This window comes from Setaria viridis, chromosome 6 (assembly GCF_005286985.2).
Source record: "Setaria viridis chromosome 6, Setaria_viridis_v4.0, whole genome shotgun sequence".
Classification (NCBI taxonomy): Eukaryota; Viridiplantae; Streptophyta; class Magnoliopsida; order Poales; family Poaceae; genus Setaria; species Setaria viridis.
The window spans coordinates 29,220,858-29,237,183 of NC_048268.2; the positions used below are offsets into that span (position 1 = coordinate 29,220,858).

At 47.4% G+C, this 16,326-nt stretch overlaps 2 protein-coding genes across 4 annotated transcripts; both read right to left on the reverse strand.

The window, feature by feature from the left end:
- Positions 1-3,549: 3,549 nt before the first annotated feature.
- Positions 3,550-6,784, reverse strand: LOC117860187 (putrescine hydroxycinnamoyltransferase 1). The gene is made up of 2 exons (XM_034743441.2): positions 6,211-6,784; positions 3,550-4,551 (listed from the first exon to the last, which is right to left on the reverse strand). The coding sequence occupies exons 1-2, from the start codon at positions 6,637-6,639 to the stop codon at positions 3,685-3,687; spliced, it is 1,296 nt and encodes a 431-aa protein (XP_034599332.1). The 5' UTR covers positions 6,640-6,784; the 3' UTR covers positions 3,550-3,684.
- A 4,425-nt stretch (positions 6,785-11,209) lies between these two features.
- LOC117859608 (AUGMIN subunit 8) lies at positions 11,210-15,767 on the reverse strand. 3 transcript variants are annotated; one of them, XM_034742747.2, is made up of 7 exons: positions 15,565-15,767; positions 13,450-14,829; positions 13,101-13,220; positions 12,765-12,881; positions 12,569-12,658; positions 12,314-12,421; positions 11,210-11,762 (listed from the first exon to the last, which is right to left on the reverse strand). In XM_034742747.2, the coding sequence occupies exons 2-7, from the start codon at positions 14,692-14,694 to the stop codon at positions 11,703-11,705; spliced, it is 1,740 nt and encodes a 579-aa protein (XP_034598638.1). In that variant the 5' UTR covers positions 14,695-14,829; positions 15,565-15,767; the 3' UTR covers positions 11,210-11,702. The 3 variants fall into 3 exon arrangements, with proteins under 3 accessions (XP_034598638.1, XP_034598639.1, XP_034598636.1); XM_034742748.2 differs by lacking the exon at positions 15,565-15,767 and adding an exon at positions 14,922-15,520 and having other exon boundaries at positions 11,210-11,756; XM_034742745.2 differs by lacking the exon at positions 15,565-15,767 and adding an exon at positions 14,922-15,516.
- Positions 15,768-16,326: the final 559 nt, after the last annotated feature.

Sequence of the window (16,326 nt, forward strand, 5' to 3'; positions counted from 1 at the left end):
TTGACAGATGGAGATGGGCGCTTTTAGCGGGGCCTGCACATCCACAAGAGGATCTTGGCCAGCCTTGAGCTTCGCCTCTGCTGCTTGAGTTGTCTCTACGACATTGAGGTTTATCACCTGTGGATCAACCTAAACTACATTTTGAGGCTCTGGATCATCCTCAATCTCAATCAGCTCATCGGTGATTGGCGCCTTGCTTTGAGCAGCCACTGCAGTCGCCTTCTCCGTTTCGGCCACCTCTTCGAGTACCTACAAACCACCAGTGTCATCCTGAGTAGACATGGTGGTGATACTAGAAACACCTTTCGGGAGTACACAATACTTAGGATCTTGTCCTTCCTCATAAGTAATTACCGTGTGAGCCACATCTTTCGCGGGTACAGACTTATTCATGACCCGTTCCGCAATAACAGATCACTTCTTCTTCGGTGGTGGAGGAATCGTAGCTTCAAGCTCATTAGCAGCCGAGCGTTGCCTTGCTCCGGAGGAAGACCCAGCCTTAGCAGATGGCTGCGCCTTGACTTCATCTACGGCGTCAGAACTAGTGCTGCTGGAGGACTCAACTACCTCCTCCTCCTGGTTATCGCTTATCATGACTTCCCGCGTAAACACACAAGGAGCAGCTTCATAGGATTCTTCAGATTCGGGTGGAGTAGGAGCAGAGAAATACAAATCAACATCTTCCTGCAAAGAAAGACAAGTTAGCAAACCCAACAACTTCAAATAAAGTACTTGGGGGCTACAGCCATGGTTACTTACAGGCTTTGGTGGGTTGGTGGCACTGAATTCCCACACAATAGTGGGGATCTCGCCCACATTTTTGAACATCTGTTTGAGCCTCGCCATGACTTCATCAGTGCTAATGTCTTCCAGAGAGAATCTGGAGGGATCGTCTAGGCCGGTGTATTGATAGCCAAAGTGGCACCTCTGCTACAGGGGCTGGATATGTCGCTTCATAAAGCTGAATGCAACTTCGATTCCAGTAAGACTCTCTTGTTTCAACTACGCTATTCTACTCATCAGCTCGGGTAGTTGGAGGCAATTTCCATGTTTTGGTTTATCAAGCCAGTGGTTGTTCTATAAGGGGCGATGCCCTATCATTTTGGGTAGTTTCAGATCATGGTTGCCAATGTAGCACCATTTTTCCTTCCACCTGGTATTGGAGCCTATCAACTCGTAATCCAAATACTAGCCGCTCGCTGTCTCTCACATCTGGATCCCGGTGCCTCCAACCAAGAGGGTATGATCTTTTGAGGGTTGTGGCTTCACATGAAAAAACTTTCGGAATAACTGAAAATACGGCCTGATCCCCAAAAAAGCTTCACATAAGTGGAAGAAAATAGTAATGTGAAAGATTCCATTGGGGTTCAGATGAACCAACTCCAATTTATAGAAATCCAGCAAGTCTTGGAAGAAATCTGAAGTTGGCAATGCAAGACCCCGCTCAATGAAGTGGGCAAATATTACCATCTCATTGGGATAAGTCTCCAATGAGCAGGCGTTGTCATAAGCAGATCTTTAGCTGATGAAGTTCTGATCTTGGAGTAATTTGGCGGCTACGAGCGCCTTGATGTCCTCCTCCTTCAGAGTTGACTGCTTCTAGGCATAGACGGGATTTGGCGGCGCGGTCTGATCGGTTTTCTCGTACTTGGGCACCGGCAACTACGGCTCTTTCTTCTTGTCAGATGTCTTCTTCTTCTCGCCTTCGCCTGATTTTGACGTAGCAGCTTTCCTACCCATCCTTGATGTCACGAGCTTCTTCTGTTGCATACGCTCGAGAGCTGCTTGGTGGGAGGACGGCGAGGCTAGTGTTCGGAGATCAAACAGTGGCGGCGACACTAGGGCTAAAGTGTGGAAGATGGAAGGACAAATGGCAAAGGTAAAATGGAAGGGATAACTTCCTCCGTTATTTATAATAGTGGCACGGTAAAAATTGCGCAAATGAAGGGATTTTGACTTAAAGGATCCCTAGAATTTTGGATATCTGATTGGCAGTTACCTTTATTTCAGGAAGAGATAAGATCTCCTTCCGAAGATGGTCACATTGACCAAAGGTTAACCCTTATACCCACCAAACTAGTCAGCTAAAGGCTCGGGGGCTGTATGCCACGTGTTCATTGACGAAAAAAAATTCTCCAGATTTTAAGGGGCAAGTGATATAAATTACAGATTGGCCCTCAGCCTGATTCTTCGATTCATCCTAAGACTCGAGGGCTACTCCATATGGAGTGCGACTTTCATCGCACTTCTATATAAAATTCAACATTGAAGGATATGAGACTAAGTTAAATGAGGCTTAAGAACATTCTAGCTGCATGCAGTTTTTGGGTACCTTTGAAGATTCAACTAGATGAAGTACTCGAAGAGTACCAAAACTAGTCGTTAAAGTCTGCAAAAGTACTCAGAAATGCTGTATTTGACTAAAAAGTACTCAGGGGTTTGTTGTACATATATCTATAGGCCCACCAGAAGGTTTGGATAGTCCTAAATATGGGGCTGGACACTGAGACACATCTGACATGGAGACCATGGTGTAGAACGGCGTAGTCGAGGATTAGGAAAGTACTCATTGTAATAAGAGTAAAACTCCTCTAGTCATATCCGACTAGTATTCTTGTAACCAACCGACCTATAACTTTGCCCCTGGCAATATAAGGTGAGGCAGGGACCCCCTCCAAAGCAATTCAATTCAACCAACACACAAGACATAGGGTATTATGCAATCTAACGGCCCGAACCTATCTAAATCATGTATTTGTATTTAGCTTCGAGTTCTTGATCTTGACGAGCCCCACTAACCAAAACACTACCTCGGGCACCCCCCTTGGTAGGTTGCCAGGTCTAAATACCGACACATAGCAGTCCTTAAACTTGTTCCAAACTCTCATCCTAGCCCCGGTACTCTCGAAATGCACATAAAAGTCCGAAACTTGTCCCGAGCTCTCATCCAGGTCATAAACTTATTCCGAGCTCTCATCCAGATCCATAAATTTACAAAGAGCTCTCATCTACTAAAGCTTTGAGTTGGATTTGATCTTGGTTTGAAATCCTAATGAATGTTTTATCAATTTTGAATGGGATTCAAACTTGGTTTCAATTGCTTATGAATTTCAGATTGATTTTGAGTGGGATTTGAACTTTTAGGATTTGAATCCCACTCAAATTGATGCAAAGTTCATAAGTATTTGAAACCAACCCATTCAAAATCGATCAAAAATTAATGAGGATTTTAAACCAAGTTCAAACCCCGCACAAAGTTTTAGTGGATGAGAGGACTAGATACGTTTATGGACTTAGATGAGAATTCGGAACAAGTTTAGGTTGTTATGTGCATTTTAAGAGTACCGTGACTGAGATGAGAGCTCGGGACAAGTTAAAGGACCAGGATGAGAGTTCCGAACAAGTTTAAGGATCACCGTGGGCATTTTGAGAGTACCTAGATGGGGATGAGAATTCAGGACAAGTTTACGACCGTAAAATTTGCTCATAGTTAATTGACTTCCATGAGCATGGAAATGCACATGAGATTCATTCTCGGCACAAGAGAAATAAAAAAAAAAACAGCTTTGATCCAACAAAGCTGCCCCTATGCATGCACATCGTCGAACTCCAAATTCAAACATTAAGCACTCAGAACAGTCGGTACAAACCCAAACACACGTTAACAAGACAACAAAGGTGATCTCACTCCCCGTAGAACACCTTCTCGAAGCACTGCAGGTACTCGGGCTCCAGCGCGAACAGCACGGTGATGCCGTCGTCCTTGCTGGCGTGCTGCGTCACGTACGCTGTGCCGCTGCCGAACATCTGCGCCGGCGCGACGAACCGCGGCGCGCTCCATCCGAAGTCCGCGTCGTACATGGGCATCCCCAGCCAGCTGACCACCCACAGGTCCGTCTCCGGCATGAGCTGCCCGCGCGCCGCCTGGCCGCCCTTCTCGGACTCCACCTCCAAGTAGTCCACCACGGAGCGCGCGTAGGCGTCGTCCACGCGTCCCACGGCGTCCCCGATCGCCCGCGCCACGAACCCGAGCGGGCGCGCCAGCACGTCCTCCACCCGGGCGGTGACGAGGTCGCGCACGATGGCGTTCCCGAAGTAGCTCCGCGGCAGCGGCGGGCGGAGGCGGTGGCGGACGTTGGCCGGCACGCGGAGCCGGGTGTCGACCCCCGGGGCGAGCCCGCGGGCGGCGCACATGGCGCGCCAGAGGTGCGCGGTGACGGCACAGTAGGTGGACGCGCCGGGCGCGCAGCGGGACTTGAGGTCGGCGAGGAGCTTCGGGGAGACGGAGTACACGCGGGTGACGAAGGGACGGGGCCGGCCGCTGAGCAGCGCCGGGGAGTAGACGGGGTGGTGGAAGGCGGGGGCCGGAGGGGAGCGCGCGCGGAGGAGCGTCCGATCGTGGAACGGCGGCGGGCCGCAGGCCTCGGCGGTGCCGAGGCCACGGGACACCCCGGTCCAGGTCTGGATGAAGTGGAACGCGCCCATGCCGTCCAAGGCCACGTGGTGGATGCCCGTGCCCAGCACCACGCCGCCGCACTTGAGGAACGTCACCTGCACGCGCGCGCGCACCTCCAAGGAATTAAGAATTTAAGATGGTGCAGTGGTACAACTTTTTCACCGTTCATTCCTCGCATGTAAATTTAAGTTACTGCAGTTTAGCAGATTACACGAAAACTCAGCATGGTGAATATCTTGCTGAGTTCGTGAGCATATCTTTCATGCGTCATGGTGAAACGACTGCGTGTGAGACTGATCTCTGGCAGGTCCCGATCTCAAGCTATCAATGCAAATAAAATAAACTGCAGTACCTTTCCTTATGAAGTGTATGGCAATATCATAAACTACTCGAAAAAGTCCAAATAAAATGACAGCAGTGGTGAATGACTTGGAGGATAGGACGTGACATCACATAAAACTATTTGCAGATAATTAACTGCACAAGTATTATTCATAATCCAGACGCTGCGTCATGAGATACAGCGGCATCAGAAGTCAAAACAAGGAGTAGAGAGATGCCTACTCCAAGTTGCCAATTTACTTCTGCCCACGATTGCAGCGGCTGCCGTGCTTTACTTCTGCCCACGATTTACACACACCGCGGCGACCGGGATTATACGCTTGTCATGTTCATCAGCTACCCTTTTCGCACGTCATCATCATGTAAAAAAAAGCCTATTCTGAGATGTGGATTTATCATATCGATCCCTTCAGCTTTGTTCTGTCTTATTTTTTGGGCCGCCAACATAACTCCGCACGCACGTCCCGATTGTGTGATGTTCATCGGATAGATTTTGATAGGCGTTGGCACGCTACTGATTTCAACAGCTGTGACGGCAATTATTTTTCTCCCGTTTTCATTCCTATTGTTCAAAGAAGTCAGCTTCCACTTACGTGCATGCAATAATGCAAATGCAAGTCGTCCACACCTTGCCGATGGATGCAGCACTAGTCAGACATTGACACGTAGCTAGGTAATAGCTGATGTACGGATACGGCCATCAGTTTGTTACACACAGGACATAGGTCATATGGACTCTGTTTATGTTGACACCAAACCTTTGCATCGCTCATGCTAAGGGAGCTTGCTCATTTGTAGCTAACGTTTGGTTCAGGAATCACCACAACCGGTCATGTTTGTTTCCCAACTTAGATTATATAATCCAACTAATAATCTGTAAGCTGAAACAAATATGTCTTAGATGACAATAACAATCCAATAAGCTATCCTTCCTCAGCTTATAGATTATATATAAGATGGATTATATATACAATCTCAGCTCAGGTGCAGTGGCAGCGAAATCTTTGAGCTATGTTTTCGATCCGGTGTCATGTGGGTTTATTACCCAAAGTTTTCAAGTGTAGCGGCTGAAGATGTTCTTCAAATTTTGTGATTGCGTAGAATCGTTCGTTCCGGCCAATTCAGTTGTCATCTTCACCTTTTTCTAAGTCTCATAAAGTAATTTCGCGTGAATTAACCTAGAGGAATCCCATAAAGTTCACGCCCTTCCAAGCAGAGCCAAGGATTCATAGCGAACTCCGTGTAGCCGACTAGCCGTTTCCACGTGTGCATAGCTAAAGAGCGCGACTGATTACGACCCGTGGGCATCGAAGCTACTTACACAGGATTAAAAGCGCAGAGAGAGATGCTGGATCGACCATGGACTCATGGAGCATGGATTCATGTGTGTGTGTGTGTGTGCACTGTCTCACCTGGAACATGGCCATGACGCAGGGCGGGTCGCCGGAGGGCACGAACGGCACGAACATCCGTCTGACCTCCGGCGACGGCTCGTAGTCCCGGAAGACATTGTCGCCCGCAAAGTCGGCCCGGGCGACCACGAAGAGCGCGCCCTCCGCGTTGCAGTCGATCTGCAGGCGCCCGCCCTCACCCACGCCGAGCCGACCGGCCAGCGGGTAGAATGGCACCAGCGCCCTGGCCAGCGCCGCCTTCAGCCGCTCCGCCGCAAAGAAGGAGCCCTCCGGTCCCACGCCGGCGCCGAGTTCCGACGCCGGGTAGTAGTAGACGAGCGGCGTGTGCGTCTTGGGCACGGCGAGATCGAGGTTGGACAGCCACAGCTCCCGCCGTGGCGTGTCCTCGCTCGGCGCCACCAGCGTCGTCTCCATCACGTCAACCTTCATCGTCCCTCTCTCTTTCTTTGCTGTCTCTGCTGCTCGTGTAGCCTCTGCTGATAGCGAGTCTGCGAGTGCCTTGTGCTCTGGTGTGTGGAACTGCGGCGTATTAGTAGACGGGCGAGGGAGAGGGCTTAACTCGTGGAACCTAAATTAGAGGTACTTCTTCCGTCCTAAATTACTATTCGTTTTGATTTTTCTAGATACGTAGACAAAATTTTTCTAGATACATAACTTTGTCTACGTATCTAGATATAGTGTATACTAGATACATAGTAAAAGCTACGTATCTAGAAAAGTCAAAACGGAGGGAGTACAACTTTAAAGCCCATTAGACCTAAATTACAGATCCAAATTCAACATTTTAAAACATTGCAATCAACATCTTCTAAACAAGGAGGGAAATCATAGGCGAATCGAGGAAGATGAAGGGGTGGCGGGTTTGGCGTGGGATAGGTGGGTAAGGCTGCGGGCAGTGGAAAAAGAAATCTATTTTTGGTAGAAACATTCTCTAACATTCAATTTCTTTGGGTCAGCACCCTTTCCCACCTCCCTCGCGCCTGACATGTGGGTCCGGTGTATGGGGGTAAGGTGGAGCTGATTTGGATAAGAAAGATTTTCAATTATTTTCGTTCTTCATAGTATAATATAGATAATATAGAATTATAGATAGATGTCATATAAATGCAACACAATGTAGGTGATCATACATTACCATCTCAACAGATCTATGCTCAAGAAAGGACTGATGATTGCACGCATATCCCAAATATTCCAGTTACAGTGGATGGTTTTCTTTTTAAACATTTAACTATTTCATTAATTGTAGGAACAAACTGAAATATCTCCATTCACATTGACCACTATAAGAAAAAATTGTGATCATGATAGATTGCATTATACTAGCATCATAGTAGAACAAAGACAAGGATTAACGAATGAGCAAATTGAATCAAGATGTGCAAAAAATAAGGCACGGTATGCAAAAATGACACCTGAGAGATAAACAGTCCATCCCGAACATAAGAAGGCTAAAAGGTGTTGAGTATTACGCTGCAGCACTTGGAGTATAGGGTCCATGGCAATACTTAGCCCTTCTATAACCCAATGATTGACTCCCCATGAAGTTCGCTTTTTTCCATATGCAATAGAAGTATGAGATGTTCTATATGTTTCATGAAATAAATAAATCAGGAGTGAATATGAGATGTTACGTATAGATAAGTAACAAAATCAAGTTCAATTTTTATTATCTATTGAATTGGTCGCCTATAAATTTTATTTTTTTAATAAAATTTGTTGGTAAGTTTGAAATGCTATTGCCCAATGACTTTGTACGCTCCATGAAACGAGTAAGTAACATTCTGCTCGCTATTTTCTCCTCTGCTTTCCCCACGCTACCGTGTATACAGTGTAGCCAGGCGATTCAGAGGGCGAATCGACTTTTTCCTCCATCGATCCGCCGGTCCCCTCTCCTCTTGTGGCCTCGTCGGCGACGGAGATGAGGGGGAGCCCGGCACCTCGACGGGAGGACCTGTATAGCTGTAGGCCTAGGCCTTAGTGCTTGTATGTTCCGCCGGTGGCTTTATATCGCCGGTTAGGGTTAGGTTTTCCTCTTCGTGTCTCCAGCAGCGGCAGCGGTGGTAGCGGCATCTCCAGCAAAGATCGAAGGAGGATTGGTGTTCTTTCTTCTTGCGTTGGGGAAGGAATCTGTGTGCTTGTTGACGGCAGTTAGCGCACCAATTTGTGAACCGCAAGCGCACGGATCATTGTAGCTTTTCCCTTATAGTATTCCATCGAAAGTTTATCAATCCGTGGAATTTAAAAATTTAAGATGGTGCAGTGGTACAACTTTTTCACCGTTCATTCCTCGCATGTAAATTTAAGTTACTGCAGTTTAGCAGATTACACGAAAACTCAGCATGGTGAATATCTTGCTGAGTTCGTGAGCATATCTATCATGCGTCATGGTGAAACGACTGCGTGTGAGACTGATCTCTGGCAGGTCCCGATCTCAAGCTATCAATGCAAATAAAATAAACTGCAGTACCTTTCCTTATGAAGTGTATGGCAATATCATAAACTACTCGAAAAAGTCCAAATAAAATGACAGCAGTGGTGAATGACTTGGAGGATAGGACGTGACATCACATACAATTTTCTTGTGGTCGCTACTGCGAGGTGCGTGTTAACACCTCCGGTTTCTCAAAGCTTTACCTCAAATGACTCCCACAATACTCGCCATCGATTCTACTCAACAATACGCAATCGTTCGGTCTTTTCCCTACCCCACATGCTGTCACCACACGAAGGTAAACACACCGACTTCCTACGCACTACTAAGATGTATCCGCAAGACATAGACTAATCACAACGATTACATCTATTCCTACTAAGAATATATGCTAGCTAAATATTTGAGAATAAGTATGCATCATAGTAGGTCAAAGTAAGCACAGGATTAGATTGATTATCACCATTGTGTGTACATAAGCCTTAGTGATCACAAGGCTCGGCTCCAGAACTCCACCATGGTTTCGCTGCGCAAGGACGACCATGGTGACTAGGGTCTAGCCTAATCCATCTCCTAGGCAACTTCGAAGACTCGTAGTGGCCGTCAACTCCCTCTGGTGTACGCCTTTGGTTTCGTCGAGTTCTAGTGGATTGATTTCGGGGCTTGGTGAATTTTTGGAGTATTTATAGTCTGAAGAGCGTGTGACAAAAATTAGAAGGCGAGGGGAGCAAGGAAAGCCTCAGGTCGATCAGCCTGGAGGGGTCCAGGCCGATCAACGTGGCCCTTCTTTTTATCCATTTGCACCCAACTTCATCGCCAATTCTCCTCTGATGTTCTGGAAGCTTATTTTTTATGCATGTGGGCCTGACACATTGATAGCTTCGGAATGAGATTGATCCTTGATAACTTTCCAAATTTCCACTTGATCTTCTTCGATTCCTCTTTGATCCTGAAGTGATACTTGTCATATCTTCACAATCTTAGCTCTTAAGTAATCTTGGAGGAGTGCTTGCCAAAAATGAGCGTCGGATGGAGCTAGAAGACCCCTGGCCAATCGGCTTGGGCTTCACCAGGCCGATCGGCCTAGGCTCTTTCTGAGCCCGCTGGCCTTCGTCTTTCTGAAGCTTGTTCAAGATTTTATCCAAAAGTATGCTTTTAGGTCCAATTTTCTGCAAAAATATAATGTCCCCAAGATATAATGCAAATGCGAAAACGTTGTTATTTCATGTGCCAAGTGACGGGTTAATATAAAATATGTAAAAAACATCACTTAAACGACACTAAAAATGTGTCAATAACGAGCGTCAACAGTACTTTCCCTGGAACTTTTCTTTCTGGGTCAGCGACTTTGTCGCCGGCAGTGGACTCTCTGTTGGGCTACCGCTTCTTGCTGGAGGTGGCAGCGCCAGCTTTTCCTCTGGCTGGTCGGTGCGGATTCGGATGGAGGATCTTCCTCCTCTTCTTCCGACAGTGCGACTGTTGATTTTCGCTCAACGAATCAAATCCACTCGGCTGGTGGTCTGGGATGGTGGGTGATGCGGCTCAACCAACGTCTGGAGTCTACTGGCGAAGGAAGTGGAGGTTCTGGCTCTGATTTGGCCTCTGGAGCACAGCCGGCCGAATCGGAGAGGTGGAAGAAGATGAACAGGCTTTCTAGGGGCTTATTTGTAATTTTCTTTTTTTGAGGGCCTGTTGGTAAAAGGGGGATGTACTGTGCTGAAGTTTAATATATCTTCCCTTTCGCAAAAAAAAAGTAACATTCTGCTAAAAAAAAAAGAAACGAGTAAGTAACATGAATCTTGCAAAATCTGTCCATGATTATGTCTTTCTCCATTTGCCCCACCGTATACATTCTCCCCTGTGCATGTGGATTTTAACAGTCCGTAGCAATCCACGGACACTCTAGTCACTAAATGAAAGAATACCCTTGGGCGTCTTCCTGGTGGGCTAGCTCAAATGATGTGGCTTTTGATCGACCTCTCTCTCTCTCTGCCGGACGGACTGGGCTGAGCGCCCACCTACATCGTTCGGTCCATATTTGAATGGACGACTCCTCACCGGATATATGAATATATAGTCAGATTGTTGGGCCGTCGGCCCAGACGTCTCTAGGCTGGCCTAAATATATTTAGTCCATTGGGCCACAAACATGCGGTGTTTCTACATTTTACAAATCACCCCCAACCCACCCACTTCGAAATCCGGCAGCACTGATGGCCCAGCAAGCAGCTCCCAGCCGGCGCGGGTGGTGAAATGGTTCCCCCGGCAGCAGTCGCTGCGTCTAGCGTCTTCTCTCGGTGAAGACGGGTTCTCGAAGAAGATTGTTTTTTTAATGTTCGAGGGACAATGCACTATGACAGGATAGTTTCACAAGTCATCCAGGCTGCATTTTTCTCCCTATTTTCGTGTTTCGGTAACACAGTGTTCCATACAGGAGCAAGCGCCAAACCTGTGTGTGCTTGTCCTCTGGACTACTTCCTCTGAACTGGAAATACTTTTATTGGTTAATTTCGTCTTAGTGAGATGAAAAGCAATACGTTTAAAACGCTGCAAGAACAAGATGAATTTCATTTTCATCAGCAGTTGATTTTGTTACCCTTTTGTACTTTTCTTTGCACTTCTCAAAAGTCAAAATGTACACTGGTAAGTGGGTAAGAAATAAGAATAGGACTACTCACTGAAGAAACAACTACCCTCAACTACGAGGAGAACAAATGTAAAAAAGAAGAAGAAGAAGAAGAAGAATTACTGTACGACGAAAACCATTAACGAAAGACAGAGCTCCTGACATGTTGATTCAGAAAAAAAAAAAACAAAACCAATAACACCTTTTCTTTCCCCAGAAACAATCTGTAAGCACCTTGAGTTGTTGTTAGCTGCAGACTGCGGAGCGTCGCGCCATGATCTTCCAAGGTCATGGAATGTGTGTATGGTAGTATGTGTGCAGTATGCATCGTCTGTTACTTCATCTCTACAGATTTCTGCTTCATTTTGTACATTCGAGTTGACCAATGTTACTGTCAAAAGCAAAGGTTAACCTCTTCAGCTTAGCAGTTAATCATCCAGCAGATCCCTCCCTCAGTTGCATCAGATGCGTGCGAAGGCTGGTCTCCTGTACCTGACCAAAGATAAACCCTGTAATAACCTATAGAGTTCAATATATATGGCATAGTTCTGTTGCTGTTGCAAGATGTGCACTCAAGATGCAAAATTCAGGATTTGGATGTGCACGCCGGAGGTTAACAGATCCAATTATGCTATGCAGTGGCAAACCGCAAATGGTCCAGAACTCTGGACATATCTCCCTACTGAATTTGTCATGCTCCATGGTCCCATCCCAAGGAGCAAACAGTTCCAAACATGGCATGCCATGCTAGTCCTGCAGCAAACACTACACAAGACCTTGTCCAATACATGGCATGCCATGCTAGTTCTGCATGGCATGTAATGCTAAGACTGGTTCTGGCATATTATCCAACTGGAATGGATGGATTATAGCAGAAAACTAAATGTTCAACTAGGATCTGGTGTCAAAGTTTCTTAAATTTAGAGATTTAACTGGGAATTAGAACTTAACAAAACTAAGAAAATAGGATAAAATGTGAATAGTAAATCAACTAGGACTGGGAAAACGTTTGACCAGACACCAGACAGTAGTCTGGAAAGTACCTGCAGTTTTGCTGCCTTAGCTAAGAGCTCTTTGCATTGATCAAGAGCAACTTTTTCCTGTCTTGCCGTAACCGAAAGTTCAGAAACCAAAGATGTCCTATCTTCGACCTGGCAAGCATGTCCTAGCATCAATAAGAGAAGCAAGGACGTCCTATCTTCCACCAAACAATGTACTACTAAGCAATTAATAACTATTTTGAAGATCCAAATTATCAAAGGGAAATAATGTGGAAGAATCGGAAACTAAAATCTAACCTTTGATTGCAAGTAGAAAATCGAGGAACTCAAAGCTTGCATAACATCAACAGCTGAGCTTATAGCATTCCTAACTACAACTCCATCAGCCTGTTCATGCAGTAGTAGTGTCAACATATCCAAGTAAAAACCAGATTTTTCATAAGTTCAAAATGAGGTAACAGGAAATCAAGCAGCTATTTTGTTCACCACACACCTGTGCTCCTGATGTAACTGGAAGGCACAACGTGCTTGCTTGAAGAGCCTCGATCGCCTCAGCTACGATACCAGTGCTCTCTTCTTCTAGTACCGGCCATTGCTCAAGGTAACCAATCTGAACCGCAAACAGTGTGGTCAATAAACTGAATTTTCGATTTTTCACATTACCCAGTTTCGGAAAGCAAGAGAGAACAAGGATGGGATAAGGATTCCTTGTCTATCTCTTTTTTTCTAATATATTCCAATAATATCCAAATCTTTCAAAGTTCTTATGATCCTACATTGATAAACTGGTAGAGATACAGATAAGAACAAGTGATATGTTAATATGCACCTGCTCTGTTAGAATGCTGTACAGATTCAGTTCCTGCTGTCGGTGTTGCACATTTATTCTTGTTCTTGTTAGAGCATCGCGCAATGTCAAGATACTCTTCCAAACACTATAAAGAATGTTCTGTTTACATGACAGGGGAAAAGGTATTTTTGTCAATTGAATGTTGCTCAATAAAGAGATATCAAGAAAATGTACCTAGTGAAGTTCATCAACAAATGGTACTAGAAAAAGGAATAATGTTATATCCATTATCTGAAGTATATGCAATAACATGAACTAATTCAACTTAGGTAAAATGGTACTAGAAAAGGAACATAAGTAACAAAGGATACTAGATTGCTAGTGTTACCTCAGCGCCATTTTTCTGGGATAGTGTGTCTTCTGAATGTGCATTCACAAGGCGCCACTGCAGGTATCTATTATTCAGCAGACGTAGCTGATGGATATTCTCAATCTGGCCTGCATTCTTCTTCCCTTTCCGCGCATCAACGATGTAGTTAAACACAGGCTGTTCAACGCCTGATTGAGCATCTGAAGGAGCACATTTCGATTGGCAAGGTGCTGAAGGCCTCATCCGCGACGGGCTCTGGCAGGACCTGGAAGTAGATGCTGCAGCTGCCAAGCCCTGTCTCGGTGACGACGATCTGTGCAGAACCGGAACAGGTGAAGAAACGGCCTTGCTCAGGCGACAATTGGATTTGGAGCTTTCCGACGTCTGAGATGAGGTGTCACTGCTAGAATCTGCCTTATCTTTTCTTCTCCGGTGAACGATCTTTGCCACCTCGTTTGACGGCCGCTTCAGACTCTTGCCCGTTCCTTCAGATGGATGCGTCCTCCTTGGAGAGCGTCCTGCTGAAGCATCTCGTGAAGAGACCGACCTGGTAGCCTTTTCAGCAGGAGCAGCACTTGTCGAAGTGAGACCAGCAGAGCTCCGGCCAGTCATCATCCCCGGCCACCGATTTTGCTCAATGACCCTGCTGGCGGGAGACTCTAGTGGCCGAGCATTTTCACATTGGTCGCTGATGTTGTTGGTCCTCCCTCTAAGAGGACTCCTCTTCCTCTCAACCGCGGCTCCTGACCGCAATTTGGTCAGCTCTGAAGGTAAGCCATGGACTCGCCTGTCTATCTTCTTGGCAGGGGCTGCTGCCGGCACGGGCTCTGGCCGGACCGAGGGAGACGAGCTCCGCGCAGACGCCCACAGGCCATCAGAGGCCTTTGCATTCCTTGCACGGGGAGGAGTGCCGCTGCCGTGTGCCTCGGCGGCCGCGTCACGGGCCGGCGAAGTGGACCTTGCCGCGGCAAGAGCGGAGGGCTTCAGCCGAGAAGACGGGGCGGGCCTTGCCCTGTCAGCCGACCGCGCTCTGTTGCACGTCACCTCCGAGCCGTCGACTGCCGACGCCCGGCCGGGGCTCGGGGACGCGCACCGCCTCGCCGCCGGAGCAGCCGGTGGCGCGACGGGCTTGAACCTGGACGGGACCTCTCTTCTCCGACCGGCCGGAGCAGCAGCATTGTTCTTCTCGGACGGCGCCAGCGGCCGTCGCAGCGCGCCATCGGCCGCAGTAGCCTTCCTCTGCTCACCCTTGATGGCCTCCATGAAGAAGAAGAAGAATAGCCGCGCGCCGCGAGAGGCACCACCCGCATCAGTGTGGCTCTCATCGACCCATCAAGCTACGCGCCAAGCCTGAAGCAGTGACGCCTCTCTCCGGCGGCGAGGCCAAACCACGCGGATCTACAACAAGAAGACACAATCCAACCACCGGGATAATCAGCCAAGATAGAAGCACGGATTAGCCAAGATAGAAACAAAACCCAAGTCCCCACCACGTCGGCACGTCGCGAGGGGGCAGGAACCCCGGCCCTGTTCATGGACGCGAACAGCGACGACGGCGCACGCTCACCACCAGCCGGTAATGCCCGATGGTGACAGCCTAGTGCCGCGGCCATGCGGAATTCCCCCGATTTGTTGCTACTGCGCCGAGTCGCTCTCGTCACGGGGATGCCGTTGCCGTCATGCATGCCATGGACAGGTCGGGAACGGTCCCCTAGGGGGAAGAAAGCTCTCCATCACGCCGTGGGGCTCAGAGCCATGGCCCATGCCCCATGGCAAGATGGTGGACTGTGGACGCAGGCGCAGTGAACACAGTAACAGAACTAGCTCCAAATCCAAATCAAGCGCTACGTTTCGCTGCTACTCGCCAGCTGCGACGCTACATGGAATTCTTCATGGAAAATCTTTGCGGCCGACAGTGACACATGATCGAGCGATGGATCTCTGTAGCCGCTTGAGATTTTTAATACAACTGGAAGCAGCAGGGGCAACAGTGATCGTTCATTAGCACTCTTATCGTCTAGGAGCTGCGAGGCCATGTTCGGTTCGATGTAGACAAGAAGCACAAAATTCCAAACCCCAAGAATTTAAAAACGATCAGGAATTAGAAACCAGAAGGCAGACATGGCGGGTTACCAGCACGTAGCGGTAGCCGACGATAAGCTAGTAGCATGGAATGACAGAATGCAGCCTGACGCATCCAAATTGGCTTCGAGTTGAGCAATCTGCCGTCAAGAAAGGAAGAAGAAGCTCGCCGGCCGGAGTCGTCCGAGACTGGCGCGCGCGCCGCGACAGAGTGCGTGCGCTTTTGGATCCGAAAGCGAGCGGCTCCATCAATCTGAATGCGCACGCACAGCGAATCAAGGCCGGATCGCACGGAAAGGGACGCTTGACTTGGGCGCAAAGGGTTCACCGTAAAAGCCCGCCGTACGGTTCGGTTACAGCACAACGCGACGAGGACGCCAGGCCAAAGAGAGCAGCGCAGCTTGAATTGGTCCCCAAAAAAATCTCGTTTTCTTCTTTTTATGAGGGGAGAAAATGGGGTTCGGATGGAGCATCAGAGTCACGGTTACAGGAGGAGTTCATGCAGGGGAACCTCTTGAGAAATCTGAAAATCCGGATCGGGGGAACTTAAAACAGGAACTTAAAAGTTTGAGGAACTACCCGCGCTAGCTAGCATGTTTTATGCTAATATCTGGAAACTTTATTTCAAAATAAATAGACATAAATAATTATATTTAGTCATATCGTAGTAGCAGACCAATATATTATTTTTATTATCATATTTTATGGCGTACCCTTTTAACATGAATTAAAGAGAAAAGGCAACATCTTAGATATAAACATATTTTTTGATATTTACTGAAACTACATAAAGATTTATACATTTTTCACATG

Excerpts from the sequence above, each read along its gene's own strand:
- LOC117860187 (XM_034743441.2), bottom strand. The coding sequence starts at position 6,639 with ATGAAGGTTGACGTGATGGAGACGACGCTGGTGGCGCCGAGCGAGGAC. Across the intron at positions 4,552-6,210 it reads GCGTCATGGCCATGTTCCAG|GTGACGTTCCTCAAGTGCGG; the intron begins GTGAGACAGTGC and ends GCGCGCGTGCAG.
- LOC117859608 (XM_034742747.2), bottom strand. The coding sequence starts at position 14,694 with ATGGAGGCCATCAAGGGTGAGCAGAGGAAGGCTACTGCGGCCGATGGC. Across the intron at positions 12,659-12,764 it reads CAGTTACATCAGGAGCACAG|GCTGATGGAGTTGTAGTTAG; the intron begins GTGTGTGGTGAA and ends CTGCATGAACAG. Across the intron at positions 12,422-12,568 it reads TTTTCTACTTGCAATCAAAG|GTCGAAGATAGGACATCTTT; the intron begins GTTAGATTTTAG and ends CATGCTTGCCAG.